The sequence below is a fragment of the Pseudophryne corroboree genome, assembly GCF_028390025.1.
Source record: "Pseudophryne corroboree isolate aPseCor3 chromosome 3 unlocalized genomic scaffold, aPseCor3.hap2 SUPER_3_unloc_7, whole genome shotgun sequence".
Lineage (NCBI taxonomy): Eukaryota > Metazoa > Chordata > Amphibia > Anura > Myobatrachidae > Pseudophryne > Pseudophryne corroboree.
The window spans coordinates 1,493,202-1,516,004 of record NW_026967563.1 but is presented as its reverse complement, the minus strand read 5'-3'; the positions used below and the strand labels follow the sequence as shown (position 1 = coordinate 1,516,004).

The following is a 22,803-nucleotide window of genomic DNA, read 5'->3' as shown; positions in this document are numbered from 1 at the left end:
CAGTAACATGTCTTGTCTTTTGGCAGGTAAGCAGGGCTGCTACGGCATGGGGAACATAAACTTTTAGGTCACAGCCCAATACAATGTCTGCTGACTTGTCTACCAGCAATGCAGCTGCTGCTATGGCTCGCAGACAAACAGGAAGGCCACGCGCTACTGGGTCTAATTGGGTACTGTAATAAGCAACAGGTCTTTGCTTTTCCCCATGAAGCTGTGTAAGGACACCTGTGGCATGGCCTAGGTATTCATGGCAAAAGAGAGAGAATACTTGTTTATAGTTAGGCAGGCCCAGTGCAGGGGCCGCTGTCAGGTCATCTTTAAGTTGTTGAAATGACATAGTCGTTTGTTCTGTATGTATGAGGGGCTCTGGTACAGAAGCCTTGGTTAGCTCATACAGGGGTGCAGTTAGCTGTGAGTAGTTAGGTACCCAGTTTCTACAGTAACCCACCATTCCTAGAAAACCCCTTAGCTTCCTTTTGTTGATGGGCAGCCTTATGTCTTGGATGGCTGCAATCCTATCTGGGGACAGGTGTCTGAGGCCTTCAGATAGACAATGGCCTATATATGACACCTTTGTTTGACATAGTTGCAATTTGTCTTTGGACACCTTGTGTCCATTTGTTGCAAGGAACCTTAAGAGCTCAGCTGTGTCTTTAATTGATGTTTCAAAATCTGGGGAACAAAGTAACAAATCGTCTACATACTGAATTAATGTAGATCCACCTGGTAGGATGAGTTTTTGAAGGTTTTCAGCAAGGGACTGGCTAAAGATCGTAGGGCTATTAAGATAGCCTTGGACCATCCTTGTCCAGGTGTACTGGTTACCTCTATAGGTAAATGCAAAAAGGTACTGACTGTCTGGATGTATTGGTATAGAGAAAAATGCTGAACATAGATCAACCACTGAAAAATAAGTACTGTCTGCGGGGATCTGCATTAATATGGTAGCTGGGTTTGGTACCACTGGGTGCAAGGGTTCAACGATTGCATTAATTGCCCTCAGGTCCTGAACTAAGCGATAACCACGCCCATTACTCTTTGTCACAGGGAAGATAGGCGTATTGGCCTGGCTCTGGGTCTTAACCAACACCCCCTGTTGTAGTAATTCTTGGATCACTGGGAACACCCCCTGTTCAGCTTCTGGCTTTAAGGGGTATTGTGGCCTACTGGGAATTACTGCTCCTGCTTTGAGCTTGACTCTTATTGGTGGGGCATTTAGGATCTTCCCCACATTGTTGGAGCCCGTGGTCCACAGCTGGTCTGGAATTGTTGATAACATTTCGGACACTTTAGGGGGGAGTACACCCAAGGTATTCAGTTCCACCCTTTCTGTAGAAGGAGGGTCACTAAGCAGTGCATCGGTGACCAAGTCCTTGTTGGAATCTGGTACCTGTAGGTATACCCCATCTGGAGTGCAAAATACTGTGCATCCCAATTTACACAGTAAATCCCTCCCCAATAAATTTGTGGGGGCATCAGCTGCTAACAAGAAGGAGTGGTCACTTGTTAAGGGTCCAACTGTTACTTTTACATCTTGTGTTTCCCGTAAGGGGATTACTTTGTTTGCGACACCTACTGCATGTACAACTTTGTTTGTGATAGGCAAGGTGACCTTGTCCGCTATCAGGGATCGTGCAGCACCCGTGTCAATCAGGAAAGAATGTTTAGAATCTCCAATCTTTAAATCAATGGTAGGTTCTTGTGAGTTACAAGATATTACAGTCATGGTCTTCACGGGGGCTGCGGTATCCTGTCATTGTAAATCCTCATCACTTTCTGTGGTGCCCTTCTTTGCCTGGGACTGCCTTGGTTTCTTAGGGCGTCTGCAGTCCCTTGCAAAGTGTCCTTTCCTCTGACAATTGTAACAAGTAAGTTGCGATCTGTCTGATGATCGCCTGGCACCCATGCTATAATCTATTGGTCTGTTAGCTAAGTCACAGGTGGCTTGTGCAGCTTTGACCTGTAGGTTCATAAGCTTGGTTTCTGTATTCAATTTCTTGACCACCAAATTATCCTCATGGTATATTGCAAGAGTGACCAGATCCTCTGGACCCTTTCTGCGCCATAGAGGATCATTGATAGTCAAGCGGGTTTTTACCTGAGGCTTAAGACCTTCCACGAAAGCTCCAGATAACATGGGCTGAAGCACATCCTCCTTAAATATATCTTCAATGCCTCCATAATTTTGGACCTCCGTTTTAAATCTGCCCCAATAATCTCTAACTGTTTCTGTAGGACCTTGTTTAATCATCATTATTTTTCCCCAGTTGGGCTGGCAAGGAAACTGCTCTGTAAAAGCTGTCATTAACTGTTTCCGCTCTCTGTCCAGGTCCTCTCTAGCAACGTCTACAGGAGGCTTAAAGTCCTCTTTATCCCACCCTAGTTCCATTGCGATCTTCTTGTATTCTTCAGTTGTGAGCAAAGCAGTAAATAGTTGTGCCATGTCACTATGTGTTAATTGATGTACTTTGTACAAGCGCTGGAGTTTGGCTTTGACTTCTGCTGGCTTTGATCTATAATCTGCTAATTCTGTGCAAATTTGGTGTAATTCAGCCTTTGACCAAGGAACTTGTATGGACCACTGTGCACCCCGATCTGTAGTTACCACTCTCAGAGGCATAGTTTTAAGTGGTTTGCCCTGGGTGGATGTGCTACGAGTGCCAGAAGCCAAAATGTTCGATGGGTGTACGTCTGCAAAATGCGCTCCCATTTCTGGTACTTTGTCTTCATAAGGAACTAAATTTCCCTGTTTGTTCTTACATAAAGTGTGTGTGACAGTTTCACCATTTATGTTGTTATACTGAGCTTTGTATGTCTGACTGAGGGGGTCATAAACATAAATCCCAGCAGAGTCGCCATCCCCATCAAACAAATCCATCTGTCCTACCCAAATCCCATCTTCCCCCACCAAGTAAGTGTCATGTTTCCCAGTCTTGGGGTTTACTAGAGCCTTTACTACCTTTCTCTTCTCCTGTACTGGAGGGGCATTTGGGGCATTAGCCAGTGCCATCATTGCTGGGAGTATGTGTTCCAGTGGGTCTGGGCTTTCTTGCTCTAGTGTCTTTACTGGCATTGCCTGCACTACCCGTGGAGAAGCATGCCTGGGTTGTAATTGTAACGTTCCTCCATTACCTGCATGACAGGACATTTGTGCAACGTAGGCTGGTGGCGGGGTTACATTAGATGCCTCCAGCCATAATGTGTAGGCTTTCCACTCCTCCCTTTTTCTTATTTTACCCCTTAAGTCTGTCCATTTCTGAATATCAAAGGTTCCTATCACAGGTATTTCAGGTAGTTTTGTATGCCATTTCCTGAGAAATTTCACAGCCACACCTCCATGTCTCTGATACATCACACTTGCTGGACTGCCGTGCGGGATCTCTAACATAGAAGAGCCCTTCGGTGTGGACATCTCTTGACCCATTGTAATGGCTAATCTTTATTTTAAAGTCCAGCCTCAGTGTCCAATACAATGGTAAACAGGGACGCTCCCCTTGTTTATAGAGATATTACTCCACTTAGGAAACCTCACCACCTCGTCAGGTGCCACGGCTCTGAACAGGCACACGTGTTCCACACTCTGCTAAGCTTGGCTTGTGTACAAGGTGCTTTTCACAGTGGGTGAGTATCCCTGATACTATCCAGTATAGGAGAGTTTAACCGGAGCCTCTCTCCTACCTGGACCCTGTCCAGACTCTGCCGGCGTGAAGCCTCGGCCAATCACACTTACAATCACTCTCAGACTTCACCCCGAACTTAGCAAGATATGGCAGACAAAAGATCCCCTTGTGATTTGTGACTATGATAACAGAAATTGCAATACTACAACTTTATACAAATCACTGTAACTAGTAATAAAATGCAGTTAAATTAAATTTGGTTCCATACTCACAATCTCCAAAAAGACTTCAAAGAGTTACAAACCAACAATAACACACAAAGGCAGTGGACCGAGGCAGGGACACATGGAGCAGAAGTAAGATAACAGTTCTTACCTGTGGCCACGGTTGATCCCGGTATCCCGGTACCAGTCCACCTTCCTTCTTCGTGTGTCAATGTTGGAATGATCTCGGTGCGGATACCTCCAGAATGACATAGCCGTTCAAAAATAATTGAATAACAATGAAGTCTCTTTGTTTGATTTATTGCATGTGAAATTCACAGAGCTCACGATAAAAGAATATCATGAACTGAACATTGACACACTGGTTTCATCTTATATACTTATCATTACAGTGTTACATGATCCAATCAAATTTGCAGACCAATCATATACATAAACCAATCACCATTCATTTATCAGAATATATTATTAATTCATATACTCCCCTTATGGGGGATTTCCAATTAATTAGCTCAACATCTTGTGATTATGACTGTTTAGTATCAAAATACATTTTACCTTTCACCTACTTTTAATTATCTCTATTCTGCAAAATACAATTCCTTATTTTGCAAAACACTAGCTAACCGCAGTCTTGTGATACTGCGCAGCTGGCCTTAACTTCTTGTTTATACTGAAAATCAAAGTTTCTGCAAACATATAAAAATCACTTTTAAAGCAACAGTTTCTTTTAAGCAATAGACAATAGACAAACTGACATTCAGCTTCCATTTTGTATTCACTTATCCATATCAGTGCCACACCTCCGGTTGCAAGCTTCACACCCCTACTGTATAAGACTCCAGTGTCCCCTAGTGGATAAAAGAGAAAGGAGGTTTACTTCTTTCTTTCCCGACCGCTCTTCTATGCAGAAGGGAAATATCTGCTGTTTATTGAGAGATGCTCCCTGTAAGGAATATAGAAATTTGCCACTTGTAGCTGAACGTGCAAAAGACCCCCACCCAATTTGCATCAGTTAAATTAAAGTCTCCCATGATTATGACTTCTCCCTTTAAAACCATTTTAGTGATGTCCAACAATAGATTCCTGTCCAAATCCTGCCCCTGGCCAGGTGGTCTACAGATCACCCCAATGCGAATAATGTCCTTCTCCCCGGTTTCTGTGGTGACCCAAAGGGCCACAGATTTGTCTAAAATATTTTGTATTAATTGAAGTAGCCTTTATGCTTTTTTTCCACATACATTGCTACCCTTCCTCCTATACTGACCATTCTATCCTTCCTAAATAAATTGTATCCTGGAATAGCTATGTCCCAGTCATAATCCTCATTGCACCATGATATTGCCACAATACCCAGGTTATCCCTTGTCATTTTCACAATTAGCTCTGGCATTTTGTCTCCTAAGCTCCTAGCATTTGCACATATAGCTTTAAGAATTATGTCTGTGCATCTGTTATTAGTAGCCATGTCCAGACAGTACAAAATAAATGACAAGTTTAAAGTTGAAATTACCTGTTTAGTGATGTTGCTCAGTATTTGGTATTTGTTTTTTGTTAACTAATCAGGAATCAAACTCTGTCCTTTACACCACGACTACACCTCGCTAAATGTAAAGATATAAACCTGACCACAAATGGCCAAATAGCTCTACTATATACAAGGAGTTATTTAATACCTGCATCATCTAACAAAATGTAGGTTATTTAATAAAAGTTGCTAAACACAAACACAAAAAACACACTACTACTTATATATGATCCCTAAAAATAAACTTCTGCTTGTTACATTTAATAACATTATAGTGATGTGTGTAATAACTCTCTTCATCTGATGTTTGTCATGGATAGCCTTGTGTTATAAACACCCAACTGAGAACAGGGCTGATGGCGGAGGAGGGTGAAGAATAAGAGATTGCTGTAGTGACTGAGCAATGAGAATATGTGACTTCTGTAATAAGTGTTTATTACTCACCTGTGCTGATATCTGTAGGGATCTCCTCCTCCTTACACTGCTGATCACCCCTCACATATGTCTCTTCTTCTCTCTCGATATCTTCTGCCTTTATATCAGTCACATACGTCTCTTTTTCTTCCTCTATATCTTCTGCCTTCATATCAGTCACATACGTCTCTTTTTCTTCCTCTATATCTTCTGCCTTCATATCAGTCACATACGTCTCTTTTTCTCCCTCTATATCTTCTGCCTTTATATCAGTCACATACATCTCTTCTTCTCCCTCTATATCTTCTGCCTTTATATCAGTCATATACGTCTCTTCTTCTCCTTCTATATCTTCTGCCTTTATATCAGTCACATACGTCTCTTCTTCTCCCTCTATATCTTCTGCCTTTATACGAGAAAGACGTTCTACCTAAATAACCCAAAAAAATACAATGGCATTTGCATACTGTTTGATTAAAGTGAGGTGAAATAGTAGAATATCAGTGTACTATACGCACACAGCTTCTCTGAACATCATATAGTGACCGTCACTTTGGTGTATTGGATGATACCCTAAATCCCACCTACCTGACCCTCCTGTGGGATCCTGTGATTCTCCTCTGTACAATCCTGGGAATACAGAGGACGGGGACATCTCTCTGGGGTATCTCTGTTACTGGGTCCATCTGTAGGAGACACACAGTGATTGAGTAGAGTGTATATATGTGATTATCAGATGATGTGTGTATATAGGGGGCCCCATACCTGCTCTCCCCTGTACAATACATGACAGGTTCCTCTTACCCAGTGATGTGAGGGGCCGGTGATTCTCCATCATCACGTCCTTGTACAGACCCCTGTGCTCCTCTATATACTCCCCCTCCTGCATGAAGACATAGACAGTGACATCCTGACACCTTATAGACACCAGACACACACAGTGATACAGTCATCACCCAGACACATCCCCTGGTGTTACTGTATAATGTCTCATTCCCAGCAGTCACCTCTTCAGTCATCACCCAGACACATCCCCTGGTGTTACTGTATAATGTCTCATTCCCAGCAGTCACCTCTCCAGTCATCACCCAGACACATCCCCCAGTTACTGTATAATGCCCCATTCCCAGCAGTCACCTCTCCAGTCATCACCCAGACACGTCCCCTGGTGTTACTGTATAATGCGCCATTCCCAGCAGTCACCTCTCCAGTCACTACCCAGACACATCCCCCGGTGCTACTGTACTCCCAAGTCTCCGCAGACCCCAGTCATGTCCCTGTATTATTACTATAGATATAAGTGATGTTATTGTGACGCTCCCATATCCCCTCACCTCCCCAGTCATGTCCCTGTATTATTACTATAGATATAAGTGATGTCACTGTGACACTCCCGGTCCCCTCACCTCTCCAGTCATGTCCCTGTATTATTACTATAGATAGAAGTGACGTTATTGTGACGCTCCCAGATCCCCTCACCTCCCCAGTCATGTCCCTGTATTATTACTGTAGTACTCTAGTGATCTGAAGGCCTTTGGACACTATGAGGGGGCAAATCAATGAATGAATGTGTAGATCTATAAAGGTAATAGAGATGCTGCCAACTGATGTATACCATATATGTGATAATAACTTGGATCTTTCTAGTGATCCAATAATGTATAGTGTTTATGCATGTTATTATTCTGTGCCTGCTGAAGGTGAGGGGACTCTGGTTAGCGCGCAGTGCGCGGGGGAGATCACGGAGAAGCTTCCAGAGGTCCCGTGTGCTGAGAGAGGTGGCTGGGCGCGTGTAGTGGTGGTTTTGTTGGTGGGCTGACTTTGGGGAGAGAAAAAGGCTGGCGGCTGAGACGAGGGAGCTTACAGGAAGGTGGTTCCCTGCGAGTGAGAGAGCCCCTGTGGGGGAAAGGAATTGGATGTCTCCCGCTGCGGGTGAGAAGCGCTGTGTTAATTTCCCCTGGTGGACGCCGAGCAGGGAAGTCCCGGTGGCTGGTTGTCATGGAGAGTGCTGGGAGGCGGAGCGCTGGCGGGGCAGGCTAGTACATGGGAGGAGACCGCAGTGCGGGCAGCAGCTACCAGGAGTCCAGCAGTAGCAGACAGTTTCCCCCCCGAGGCAGAGCTGAGTCCCTCATCCCATCCAACCCACAGGAAGAGCCCGGTTGCTGGAGGAGGCGGAGTCGGTGGGAGGTCCAGACCGGGCACACTATCATTGTAAGTGCAGCATGCCCCCATATAAATCCTGCTAATCTGCATACTCCCCTATCATCCTTTAACTATTACAGTACCAGCCCCCAGCACAGTAACACAGGGACCAGCAGCATCGGTGGATCTGAGGAGTATAAATATCACCTCTAGAGACTCCATATCCATTAGATAATGACCAGCCGGGTAGCAGTCATAAAGTGTGCGGAGGGTGCAGGGTCGCCTAAACTTGGAAATTATACACTAGGGAGACTAAGCACCCCTCGCCTATAAGAGACAAGTGCCAACAACCGGAATTCTGTATGTTCTGGAGTCACCCCCACGGATCTACAGTGGGGCTATGCTTATACTGGGACAGGTAACACAGATCATCACCCCACTATATGTAACGAGTAGATCACGGGTGTCAGGGATTCCAGGGTGGACAGCTCCACGTACTACCTTCCTGTTTCAGGCTGTCTAGGAGCGCTACAATTAGATCTTCCATGGAAACCATGCTATTCATTGCCGTGAAGTAGGGATTGCTCAACAATCGTGAGGACAATTGCTCCAAGTGGATACCCATACAACCCAGAGTACTTCTTATACACAGACACGAAAGGGCCCCAACCGTGCACGATTATAGTAAGAGAACCCGGGTGGTTTTCAAACGCAGCCCCACAACTTTCTTGTGGAATCATATTTTTTGTATTGCATGCATTACCTTATGTATAGGTGGGGTATATTATTATGTATAGGTGGGGTATATTATTATGTATAGGTGGGGTATATTATTATGTATAGGTGGGGTATATTATGTATAGGAGGGGTATATTATTATGTATAGGTGGGGTATATTATTATGTATAGGTGGCGTATATTATTATGTATAGGTGGGGTATATTATTATGTATAGGTGGGGTATATTATTATGTATAGGTGGGGTATATTAGTAGAACGGTTCATGGTTTGAGTATTATATGATATAACTGTATAAGGTGGCCTATAACTTCTTGCATATTAAAACTAGTATACTTACCGGTGGAACTGTCTCCGTATCTGTGAAAGAGCCTGAAATCACAAAGGAAAGGTACGATAGGACTATGCACATTTATCTATCTGGTTACATCACATACCGACCACTACAGTGGTAGGGTATTTCTCAAGCGATTAGAGTATTGGGCTCTAAATAGCTTGGGTGGAGGCACATTGCACATATACACTGTACCCCAAGGAAAAAGAGGGGTTACATTACTATAGATATGTGATTTCACTGTGACACTCCCAGTTCCCCTCACCTCCCCAGTCATATCACTGTATTATTACTGTAGATATGTGATGTCACTGTGACACTCCCAGATCCCATCACCTACCCAGTCATGTCCCTTTACTATTACTATATATATATATAAGTGATCTCACTGTGACACTCCCAGTTCCCCTCACCTCACCAGTCATGTCCCTGAATTATTACTAGAGATATAAGTGATGCCACTGTGACGCTCTCAGATCCCCTCACCTCCCCAGTCATGTCCCTGTTTTATTACTATAGATATAAGTGATGTCACAGTGACACTCCCAGGTGTGTGATATACATTTGCTTCATACTGCGCAATATATTCAATCCCAACAATTACATATAATAAAATTTATAATAATAATAATAATGACACAAAAGGCTGCACCCCAGTATAAAAATAATAACAGGTGTCTTTAAAAGCAGGACACCTCAGACCATTCCTCCAGTATTGTAGGACATCACCACCACTCCCAATGTATAATAATAATACCAGGACACCACAAGCTGCTCCCCCTGTATAATAATAATAAAAACAATAATAATAATAATAACAGGACACCACAGGCCGCTCCCCCTGTATAATAATAATAATAATAACAATAACAGGACACCACAGACCGCTCCGCCTGTATAATAATAATAACAACAATAATAATAACTGGACACCACAGGCCGCTCCCCCTGTATAATAATAATAATAATAATAATAATAACAGGACACCACAGACCGCTCCCCCTGTATAATAATAACAACAATAACTGGACACCATAGGCTGCTCCCCCTGTATAATAATAACAACAGGACAACACAGGCTGCTCCCCCTGTATAGTATTAAAAAATGGGACACCACAGGCTGCTCCCCCTGTATTATAATAATAATAACAGGACACCACAGGCTGCTCCCCCTGTATAATAATAACAGGACACCAAAGACTGCTCCCCCTGTATAGTAACACTAATAATAATAATAACAACAACAATAACAGGACACCACAGACCGTTTCCCCTGTATAATAACAATAATAATAACTGGACACCACAGGCCGCTCCCCCTGTATAATAATAATAATAACAACAGGACACCACAGGCCGCTCCCTCTGTATAATAATAACTGGACACCATAGGCTGCTCCCCCTGTATAATAATAACAACAGGGCAACACAGGCTGCTCCCCCTTTATAGTATTAATAACAGGACACCACAGGCTGCTCCCCCTGTATAGTTTTAAAACTGAGACACCACAGGCTGCTCCCCCTGTATAATAATAATAACAGGACACCACAGGCTGCTCCCCCTGTATAATAATAATAACAGGACACCACAGGCTGCTCCCCCTGTATAGTATTAATAACAGTACACCAAAGGCTGCTCACCCTGCATAATAATAATAACAGGACACCACAGGCTGCTCCCCTGTATAATAATAATAACAGGACCCCACAGGCTGCTCCCCCTGTATAATAATAATAATAATAATAATAACAACAGGGCACCACAGGCCGCTCCCTCTGTATAATAATAATAACAACAGGACACCACAGACCGCTCCCCCTGTATAATAATAACAACAATAATAATAATAACTGGACACCATAGGCTGCTCCCCCTGTATAATAATAACTGGACAACACAGGCTGCTCCCCCTGTATAGTATTAATAACAGGACACCACAGGCTGCTCCCCCTGTATAGTTTTAAAAATGGGACACCACAGGCTGCTCCCCCTGTATTATAATAATAACAGGACACCACAGGCTGCTCCCCCTGTATAATAATAACAGGACACCAAAGACTGCTCCCCCTGTATAGTAATAATAATAATAATAATAACAATAACAGGACACCACAGACCGCTTCCCCTGTATAATAACAATAATAATAACTGGACACCACAGGCCGCTCCCCCTGTATAATAATAATAATAACAGGACACCACAGGCCGCTCCCTCTGTATAATAATAATTGGACACCATAGGCTGCTCCCCCTGTATAATAATAACAACAGGACAACACAGGCTGCTCCCCCTGTATAGTTTTAAAAATAAGACACCACAGGCTGCTCTCCCTGTATAATAATAATAACAGGACACCACAGGCTGCTCCCCCTGTATAGTATTAATAACAGTACACCAAAGGCTGCTCACCCTGCATAATAATAATAACAGGACACCACAGGCTGCTCCCCTGTATAATAATAATAATAACAGGACACCACAGGCTGCTCCCCTGTATAATAATAATAACAGGAAACCACAGGCTGCTCCCCCTGTATAGTAAGACGCCATTACCTCATCTCCACGGACACTGGGAGGCTGCAGCAGTCGATGAAAACTCATTTCCTGTATGTGGAACGCACAGTCCGGAAATAAGGTGGAACGCACAGGCAGGAAGTAAGGCATGATTGGCAAAGGCTGCTTACAGGTTACTGGCCCCTCCCCTCCTTCACCCTGCCAACAGCCCCGCCCTCTGTAAATACTATTGCCATATATGTCCTCAGTGCAGGAGGCCGGCGGCCATTTTCTTGTAGACCAGTCTGGCAGAAGCAATAGGTTCCCTGACCGTGTAGTGACGTCAGGAGCGGCGGCCATTTCCCCCTGGTCTGTGAGCTGCCGCCTTATCCTCCAGGTAATGTCCCCGACATCCCACCTGTCTCCTGCCCCCAACCTCTCCTAATACCCCCTCTCCTGCCCCCAACCTCTCCTAATACCCCCTCTCCTGCCCCCAACCTCTCCTAATATCCCCTCTCCTGCCCCCAACCTCTCCTAATACCCCCTCTCCTGCACCCAACCTCTCCTAATACCCCCTCGCCTGCCCCCAACCTCTCCTAATACCCCCTCTCCAGCCCCATCCTCTCTTAATACCCCCTCTCCTGCCCCAACCTCTCCTAATACCCCCTCTCCTACCTCTCCTAATACCCCCTCTCCTGCCCCATCCTCTCCTAATACCCCATTTCCTGCCCCATCCTCTCCTAATACCCCCACTCCTGCCCGAACCTCTCCTAATACCCCCTCACCTGTCCCAACCTCTCCTAATACCCCCTCTCCTGCCCCCAACCTATCCTAATACCCCCTCTCCTGCCCCCAACCTATCCTAATACCCCCTCTCCTTCCCCTGACATTCTACTAATGCCCCCTCACCTAATGCCCTTCTATTGCCCTCTCTCCTGCCACTGACATTGTCCTAATGGCCCCTCACCTGCGGCCCTTGACATTGTCCTAATGCCCCCTCACCTGCGGCCCCTGACATTGTCCTAATGCCCCCTCACCTGCTGCCCCTATATTCTCCTAATACCCCCTCACCTGCTGCCCCTGACATTGTCCTAATGCCCCCTCACCTGCGGCCCCTGACATTGTCCTAATGCCCCCTCACCTGCGGCCCCTGACATTCTCCTAATACCCCCTCACCTGCTGCCCCTGACATTGTCCTAATGCCCCCTCACCTGCTGCCCTATATTCTCCTAATACCCCCTCACCTGCTGCCCCTATATTTTCCTAATACCCCCTCACCTGCTGCCCCTATATTTTCCTAATACCCCCTCACCTGCCCCTATATTCTCCTAATACCCCCTCACCTGCGGCCCCTGACATTCTCCTAATGCCCCCTCACCTGCTGCCCCTGACATTGTCCTAATGCCCCCTCACCTGCGGCCCCTGACATTGTCCTAATGCCCCCATACCTGCTGCCCCTGACATTGTCCTAATGCCCCCTCACCTGCGGCCCCTGACATTGTCCTAATGCCACCTCACCTGCGGCCCCTGACATTGTCCTAATGCCCCCTCACCTGCGGCCCCTATATTCTCCTAATGCCCCCTCACCTGCGGCCCCTATATTCTCCTAATGCCCCCTCACCTGCTGCCCCTATATTCTCCTAATACCCCCTCACCTGCCCCTATATTCTCCTAATGGCCCCTCACCTGCTGCCCCTGACATTCTCCTAATGCCCCCTCACCTGCTGTCCCTGACATTCTCCTAATGCCCCCTCACCTGCTGCCCCTGACATTCTCCTAATGCCCCCTCACCTGCTGCCCCTGACATTCTCCTAATGCCCCCTCACCTGCTGCCCCTGCATTCTCCTAATGCCCCCTCACCTGCTGCCCCTGACATTCTCCTAAAGCCCCCTCACCTGCTGCCCCTGACATTCTCCTAATGCCCCCTCACCTGCTGTCCCTGACATTCTCCTAATGCCCCCTCACCTGCTGCCCCTGACATTCTCCTAATGCCCCCTCACCTGCTGCCCCTGACATTCTCCTAATGCCCCCTCACCTGCTGCCCCTGACATTCTCCTAATGCCCCCTCACCTGCTGCCCCTGACATTCTCCTAAAGCCCCCTCACCTGCTGCCCCTGACATTCTCCTAATGCCCCCTCACCTGCTGCCCCTGCATTCTCCTAATGCCCCCTCACCTGCTGCCCCTGACATTCTCCTAATGCCCCCTCACCTGCTGCCCCTGACATTCTCCTAATGCCCCCTCACCTGCTGCCCCTGCATACTCCTAATGCCCCCTCACCTGCTGCCCCTGCATTCTCCTAATGCCCCCTCAGCTGCTGCCTATGCGTTCTCCTAATGCCCCCTCACCTGCCGCCCCTCACATTCTCCTAATGCCTGCTGCCCCTGACATTCTCCTTATTAATGCCCCCTCTCCTGCCCCTGACATTGTCCTAATGCCCCATCACCTGCTGCCCCTGACACTCTCCTAATGCCTCCTCACCTGCTGCCCCCTGCCTGTCACCTGCTACCCCCTGCCTGTACCTTACCACCCCGTCTGTCACCCGCCTCTCCTGCCACCCCCTGCCTCTACCCTGCCACTCCTGCCTGTCACCCACCTCTCATGCCATCCCCTGCCTGTCATCTGTTACTCCCTGTATGTCACCCGCCTCTGCTGACGCCCCTGCCTGTCACCCACCTCTCATGCCATCCCCTGCATGTCATCTGCCTCCCCCTGCCACTCGCTGCCTGTCACCCACCTTTCCTTCCACCTCCTGCCTGTACCCTGCCACCCGCCTCTCCTGCCGCCCCCAGTCTATACCCTACCACCCCGTCCTGTACCTTACCACCCCCTGTCTGTCACCCACTTCTCATGCCGTCCACTGCCTGTCATCTGCCCCTCCCTGTATGTCACCTGCCTCTCCTGCCACCCCCTGCATGTCACCCACCTCTTATGCCATCCCTTGCATGTCATCTGCCACTCCCTGTATGTCACCCGCCTCTCCTGCCACACCCTGCCTCTACCCTGCCACCCGCTGCCTGTCACCCACCTCTCCTGCCACCCCCTGCCTGTCACCCACCGCTCCTGCCACCGCCTGCCTGTACCCTACCACCCCCTGCCACCCTGTCTGTCACCCGCCTCTCTTGCCACCACCTGCCGTCCTCAGTCTATACCCTACCACCCTGTCCTGTACCCTGCCAGTCGTCTGCAGCCGCTTGCCAGTTGCCTGACACTCCTGCTGCCCCCTGCCTCTCCTACCACCCCCTGTCTGTCACCTGCCACCCCTGCCTCTCCTACCACCCCCCTGCCCATCACCTGCCACTTTCCTGCCTCTACTACCACCCGCTGTCTTTCACCTGCCACCGCCTGTCTTACCTGTGCCTCTCTGCCTGTATCTTTCCTCCATTGCCTATTCTACCACCCCCTGCCCATCATCTTCCACCACCTGCATCTCCCGCCACCCACATGTCCGTCACCTGGATCTCCTGCTTGCACCCTGCTGCCTCACCTGCAGCCCCCTACTCATCACCTGCATCTGCCTGGCTGGACCCTGATGCATCTTCCTCTCCTGCCACCCCCTTTTCATCACCTGCTGTCCCCCCTGACTGTCACCTGGCATTCCCCCCATGGCTGTCACCTGTCGTTCCCCCACCCCTGGCCGTCACCTGTCGTTGTTCTCGAGTTGTGTGACCTTGTGGCTTTATGGGGGTGAGGTTGCATGACCGGTGGCTTTATGGGAGTGAGGTTGCGTGACCGGTGGCTGCATGGGGTTGAGGTTGCGTGATCGGTGGCTGCATTGGGGGTATAACCAGCAGGCACAGCATAGTGAGGGTGGGATGTGTGATTGTAGCTGCATAAGGGTGGGGTGTGTGACCAGTAGGCACATCAGTGAGGGTGGGATGTTTGACCGGTGGCTGCATGGGGGAGCTGTGCGTGTCAGGTGGCTACATGGGTGCGGGGTAGGTGACCAGTAGGCACATCAGTGAGGGTGAGATGTGTGACCGGTGGCTGCATGGGGGAGCTGTGCGTGTCAGGTGGCTACATGGGTGCGGGGTAGGTGACCAGTAGGCACATCAGTGAGGGTGGGATGTGTGACCGGTGGCTGCATGGGGGAGCTGTGCGTGTCAGGTGGCTACATGGGTGCCGGGTAGGTGACCAGTAGGCACATCAGTGAGGGTGGGATGTGTGACCGGTGGTTGCATGGGGGAGCGGTGCGTGTCAGGTGGCTACATGGGTGCGGGGTAGGTGACCAGTAGGCACATCAGTGAGGGTGAGATGTGTGACCGGTGGCTGCATGGGGGAGCGGTGCGTGTCAGGTGGCTACATGGGTGCCGGGTAGGTGACCAGTAGGCACATCAGTGAGGGTGGGATGTGTGACCGGTGGCTGCATGGGGGAGGGGTGCGTGTCAGGTGGCTACATGGGTGCGGGGTAGGTGACCAGTAGGCACATCAGTGAGGGTGAGATGTGTGACCGGTGGCTGCATGGGGGAGGGGTGCGTGTCAGGTGGCTACATGGGTGCGGGGTAGGTGACCAGTAGGCACATCAGTGAGGGTGAGATGTGTGACCGGTGGCTGCATGGGGGAGCTGTGCGTGTCAGGTGGCTACATGGGTGCCGGGTAGGTGACCAGTAGGCACATCAGTGAGGGTGGGATGTGTGACCGGTGGCTGCATGGGGGAGGGGTGCGTGTCAGGTGGCTACATGGGTGCGGGGTAGGTGACCAGTAGGCACATCAGTGAGGGTGAGATGTGTGACCGGTGGCTGCATGGGGGAGGGGTGCGTGTCAGGTGGCTACATGGGTGCGGGGTAGGTGACCAGTAGGCACATCAGTGAGGGTGGGATGTGTGACCGGTGGCTGCATGGGGGAGGGGTGCGTGTCAGGTAGCTGCATGGGTGCAGGGTAGGTGACCAGTAGGCACATCAGTGAGGGTGGGATGTGTGACCGGTGGCTGCATGGGGGAGCTGTGCGTGTCAGGTGGCTACATGGGTGCCGGGTAGGTGACCAGTAGGCACATCAGTGAGGGTGGGATGTGTGACCGGTGGTTGCATGGGGGAGCGGTGCGTGTCAGGTGGCTACATGGGTGCGGGGTAGGTGACCAGTAGGCACATCAGTGAGGGTGAGATGTGTGACCGGTGGCTGCATGGGGGAGCGGTGCGTGTCAGGTGGCTACATGGGTGCCGGGTAGGTGACCAGTAGGCACATCAGTGAGGGTGGGATGTGTGACCGGTGGCTGCATGGGGGAGGGGTGCGTGTCAGGTGGCTACATGGGTGCGGGGTAGGTGACCAGTAGGCACATCAGTGAGGGTGAGATGTGTGACCGGTGGCTGCATGGGGGAGGGGTGCGTGTCAGGTGGCTACATGGGTGCGGGGTAGGTGACCAGTAGGCACATCAGTGAGGGTGAGATGTGTGACCGGTGGCTGCATGGGGGAGCTGTGCGTGTCAGGTGGCTACATGGGTGCCGGGTAGGTGACCAGTAGGCACATCAGTGAGGGTGGGATGTGTGACCGGTGGCTGCATGGGGGAGGGGTGCGTGTCAGGTGGCTACATGGGTGCGGGGTAGGTGACCAGTAGGCACATCAGTGAGGGTGAGATGTGTGACCGGTGGCTGCATGGGGGAGGGGTGCGTGTCAGGTGGCTACATGGGTGCGGGGTAGGTGACCAGTAGGCACATCAGTGAGGGTGGGATGTGTGACCGGTGGCTGCATGGGGGAGGGGTGCGTGTCAGGTAGCTGCATGGGTGCAGGGTAGGTGACCAGTAGGCACATCAGTGAGGGTGGGATGTGTGACCGGTGGCTGCATGGGGGAGCTGTGCGTGTCAGGTGGCTACATGGGGGTGGGGTGTGTGACCAGTAGGCACATCAGTGAGGGTAGGATGCGCACACATCACAGTTAGGTTGTGGTGGGAGAAGTGTGCACAGCAGAAGTGAGGGTAGAACACACGGGGTTGGGTGTACCTGTGCATCAGTGACGTGCGGGGAGACGGAGCTTTTCCTGTCATACTAACATATACGCCCCAGTTTTGACTGTATCCAGTATATAAAAATACAAAGAACATATAAATATCATCTTTGTATTATTCTAATAATTTCTGTAGTCATAGGTCTGAAGTAAAAATTCTATGGTAGGTGAGGCAGTGCCCCCCCCCCCTCCACCTACCTTACCCGCACTCACCAAATTTATACTACTCCTCCTGTGTATAATGTCCACATGTGTATATACTGCTGCACCTGTGTCTAATGCCCACGTGTGTATACCTCTGCACCTGTGTCTAATGCCCACGTGTGTATACCTCTGCACCTGTGTATAATGCCCACGTGTGTATACTGCTGCACCTGTGTCTAATGCCCACGTGTGTATACCGCTGCACCTGTGTCTAATGCCCACGTGTGTATACCGCTGCACCTGTGTCTAATGCCCACGTGTATATACCTCTGCACCTGTGTATAATGCCCACGTGTGTATACCTCTGCACCTGTGTATAATGCCCACGTGTGTATACCTCTGCACCTGTGTCTAATGCCCACGTGTATATACCTCTGCACCTGTGTATAATGCCCACGTGTGTATACCTCTGCACCTGTGTATAATGCCCACGTGTGTATACCTCTGCACCTGTGTATAATGCCCACGTGTATATACTACTGCACCTGTGTCTAATGCCCACGTGTGTATACCTCTGCACCTGTGTCTAATGCCCACGTGTGTATACCTCTGCACCTGTGTCTAATGCCCACGTGTGTATACCTCTGCACCTGTGTATAATGCCCACGTGTATATACCTCTGCACCTGTGTCTAATGCCCACGTGTGTATACCTCTGCACCTGTGTATAATGCCCACGTGTATATACCTCTGCACCTGTGCATAATGCCCACGTGTGTATACCACTGCACCTGTGTATAATGCCCACGTGTATATACCTCTGCACCTGTGTATAATGCCCACGTGTATATACCTCTGCACCTGTGTATCATGCCCACGTGTGTATACACTGCTGCACCTGTGTATAATGCCCACGTGTATATACCTCTGCACATGTGTATAATGCCCACGTGTGTATACCTCTGCACCTGTGTATAATGCCCACGTGTGTATACCTCTGCACCTGTGTATAATGCCCACGTGTGTATACCTCTGCACCTGTGTATAATGCCCACGTGTATATACCTCTGCACCTGTGTATCATGCCCACGTGTGTATACACTGCTGCACCTGTGTATAATGCCCACGTGTATATACCTCTGCACATGTGTATAATGCCCACGTGTGTATACCTCTGCACCTGTGTATAATGCCCACGTGTGTATACCTCTGCACCTGTGTATAATGCCCACGTGTGTATACCTCTGCACCTGTGTATAATGCCCACGTGTGTATACCTCTGCACCTGTGTCTAATGCCCACGTGTGTATACCTCTGCACCTGTGTATAATGCCCACGTGTGTATACCTCTGCACCTGTGTCTAATGCCCACGTGTGTATACCTCTGCACCTGTGTCCAATGCCCACGTGTATATACCTCTGCACCTGTGTATATACCTCTGCACCTGTGTCTAATGCCCACGTGTGTATACCTCTGCACCTGTGTCTAATGCCCACGTGTGTATACCTCTGCACCTGTGTATAATGCCCACGTGTGTATACCTCTGCACCTGTGTCTAATGCCCACGTGTATATACCTCTGCACCTGTGTATAATGCCCACGTGTGTATACCTCTGCACCTGTGTATAATGCCCACGTGTGTATACCTCTGCACCTGTGTATAATGCCCACGTGTATATACTACTGCACCTGTGTCTAATGCCCACGTGTGTATACCTCTGCACCTGTGTCTAATGCCCACGTGTGTATACCTCTGCACCTGTGTCTAATGCCCACGTGTGTATACCTCTGCACCTGTGTATAATGCCCACGTGTATATACCTCTGCACCTGTGTCTAATGCCCACGTGTGTATACCACTGCACCTGTGTATATAGCCCACGTGTATATACCGCTGCACCTGTGTATAATGCCCACGTGTGTATACCACTGCACCTGTGTATAATGCCCACGTGTGTATACCTCTGCACCTGTGTATAATGCCCACGTATGTATACCTCTGCACCTGTGTATAATGCCCACGTGTGTATACCTCTGCACCTGTGTCTAATGCCCACGTGTGTATACCTCTGCACCTGTGTATAATGCCCACGTGTATATACTACTGCACCTGTGTATAATGCCCACGTGTATATACCTCTGCACCTGTGTATAATGCCCACGTGTGTATACCTCTGCACCTGTGTATAATGCCCACGTGTGTATACCTCTGCACCTGTGTCTAATGCCCACGTGTGTATACCTCTGCACCTGTGTATAATGCCCACGTGTGTATACCTCTGCACCTGTGTCTAATGCCCACGTGTGTATACCTCTGCACCTGTGTCCAATGCCCACGTGTATATACCTCTGCACCTGTGTATATACCTCTGCACCTGTGTCTAATGCCCACGTGTGTATACCTCTGCACCTGTGTCTAATGCCCACGTGTGTATACCTCTGCACCTGTGTATAATGCCCACGTGTGTATACCTCTGCACCTGTGTCTAATGCCCACGTGTGTATACCTCTGCACCTGTGTCCAATGCCCACGTGTATATACCTCTGCACCTGTGTATATACCTCTGCACCTGTGTCTAATGCCCACGTGTGTATACCTCTGCACCTGTGTATAATGCCCACGTGTATATACCTCTGCACCTGTGTATAATGCCCACGTGTGTATACCTCTGCACCTGTGTATAATGCCCACGTGTATATACTACTGCACCTGTGTATAATGCCCACGTGTATATACCTCTGCACCTGTGTATAATGCCCACGTGTATATACCTCTGCACCTGTGTATAATGCCCACGTGTATATACCTCTGCACCTGTGTATAATGCCCACGTGGATATACTACTGCACCTGTGTATAATGCCCACGTGTATATACCTCTGCACCTGTGTCTAATGCCCACGTGTATATACCACTGCACCTGTGTCTAATGCCCACGTGTATATACCACTGCACCTGTGTCTAATGCCCACGTGTATATACCTCTGCACCTGTGTCTAATGCCCACGTGTATATACCACTGCACCTGTGTCTAATGCCCACGTGTATATACCACTGCACCTGTGTCTAATGCCCACGTGTATATACCTCTGCACCTGTGTACAATGCCCACGTGTGTATACCGCTGCACCTGTGTCTAATGCTCACGTGTGTATACCTCTGCACCTGTGTCTAATGCCCACGTGTGTATACCTCTGCACCTGTGTCTAATGCCCACGTGTATATACCTCTGCACCTGTGTCTAATGCCCACGTGTATATACCTCTGCACCTGTGTCTAATGCCCACGTGTGTGTATATACCTCTGCACCTGTGTATAATGCCCACGTGTATATACCTCTGCACCTGTGTATAATGCCCACGTGTATATACCACTGCACCTGTGTCTAATGCCCACGTGTATATACCACTGCACTTGTGTCTAATGCCCACGTGTATATACCTCTGCACCTGTGTACAATGCCCACGTGTGTATACCGCTGCACCTGTGTCTAATGCTCACGTGTGTATACCTCTGCACCTGTGTATAATGACCACGTGTGTATACCTCTGCACCTGTGTATATAGCCCACGTGTGTATACCTCTGCACCTGTATAATGCCCACGTGTGTATACCTCTGCACCTGTGTCTAATGCTCACGTGTATATACCTCTGCACCTGTGTCTAATGCCCACGTGTGTATACCTCTGCACCTGTGTATAATGCCCACGTGTGTATACCTCTGCACCTGTGTATAATGCCCACGTGTGTATACCTCTGCACCTGTGTATAATGCCCACGTGTGTATACCTCTGCACCTGTGTATAATGCCCACGTGTATATACCTCTGCACCTGTGTATAATGCCCACGTGTATATACCTCTGCACCTGTGTATAATGCCCACGTGTGTATACCTCTGCACCTGTGTATAATGCCCACATGTATATACCTCTGCACCTGTGTATAATGCTCACGTGTATACCTCTGCACCTGTGTATAATGCCCACGTGTGTATACCTCTGCACCTGTGTCCAATGCCCACGTGTGTATACCTCTGCACCTGTGTCTAATGCCCACGTGTGTATACCTCTGCACCTGTGTCTAATGCCCACGTGTGTATACCTCTGCACCTGTGTCTAATGCCCACGTGTGTATACCTCTGCACCTGTGTATAATGCCCACGTGTATATACTACTGCACCTGTGTATAATGCCCACGTGTATATACCTCTGCACCTGTGTATAATGCCCACGTGTATATACCACTGCACCTGTGTCTAATGCCCACGTGTATATACCACTGCACCTGTGTCTAATGCCCACGTGTATATACCTCTGCACCTGTGTACAATGCCCACGTGTGTATACCGCTGCACCTGTGTCTAATGCTCACGTGTGTATACCTCTGCACCTGTGTCTAATGCCCACATGTATATACCTCTGCACCTGTGTATAATGCCCACGTGTGTATACCTCTGCACCTGTGTCTAATGCCCACGTGTTGTATACCTCTGCACCTGTGTATAATGCCCACGTGTGTATACCTCTGCACCTGTGTCTAATGCCCACGTGTATATACCTCTGCACCTGTGTATAATGCCCACGTGTATATACCGCTGCACCTGTGTATAATGCCCACGTGTGTATACCTCTGCACCTGTGTCTAATGCCCACGTGTGTATACCTCTGCACCTGTGTATAATGCCCACGTGTATATACCTCTGCACCTGTGTCCAATGCCCACGTGTGTATACCTCTGCACCTGTGTCTAATGCCCACGTGTGTATACCTCTGCACCTGTGTCTAATGCCCACGTGTGTATACCTCTGCACCTGTGTATAATGCCCACGTGTATATACCTCTGCACCTGTGTATAATGCCCACGTGTATATACCTCTGCACCTGTGTATAATGCCCACGTGTGTATACCTCTGCACCTGTGTCTAATGCCCACGTGTGTATACCTCTGCACCTGTGTATAATGCCCACGTGTATATACTACTGCACCTGTGTATAATGCCCACGTGTATATACCTCTGCACCTGTGTATAATGCCCACGTGTATATACCACTGCACCTGTGTATAATGCCCACGTGTATATACCTCTGCACCTGTGTCTAATGCCCACGTGTATATACCACTGCACCTGTGTCTAATGCCCACGTGTATATACCTCTGCACCTGTGTATAATGCCCACGTGTATATACCACTGCACCTGTGTCTAATGCCCACGTGTATATACCTCTG

The 22,803-nt window shown here is 49.0% G+C and overlaps 2 protein-coding genes across 2 annotated transcripts in view; one reads left to right on the top strand and one right to left on the bottom strand.

The window, feature by feature from the left end:
- LOC134984639 (uncharacterized) overlaps positions 1-22,803 on the top strand; it is a 452,661-nt gene that overhangs the window by 68,978 nt on the left and 360,880 nt on the right. The window lies entirely within an intron of this gene.
- Positions 3,951-22,803, bottom strand: part of LOC134984618 (uncharacterized) — a 29,394-nt gene continuing 10,541 nt past the window's right edge. The window contains exons 2-6 of the mRNA XM_063950164.1: positions 9,007-9,038; positions 6,591-6,669; positions 6,375-6,472; positions 5,817-6,216; positions 3,951-4,695 (exon numbers count right to left, since the gene is read on the bottom strand). Of these exons, the coding sequence (XP_063806234.1) occupies positions 4,463-4,695; positions 5,817-6,216; positions 6,375-6,472; positions 6,591-6,669; positions 9,007-9,038 (842 nt within the window). The 3' untranslated portion in view covers positions 3,951-4,462. The remainder of the gene's footprint in view (positions 4,696-5,816; positions 6,217-6,374; positions 6,473-6,590; positions 6,670-9,006; positions 9,039-22,803) is intronic.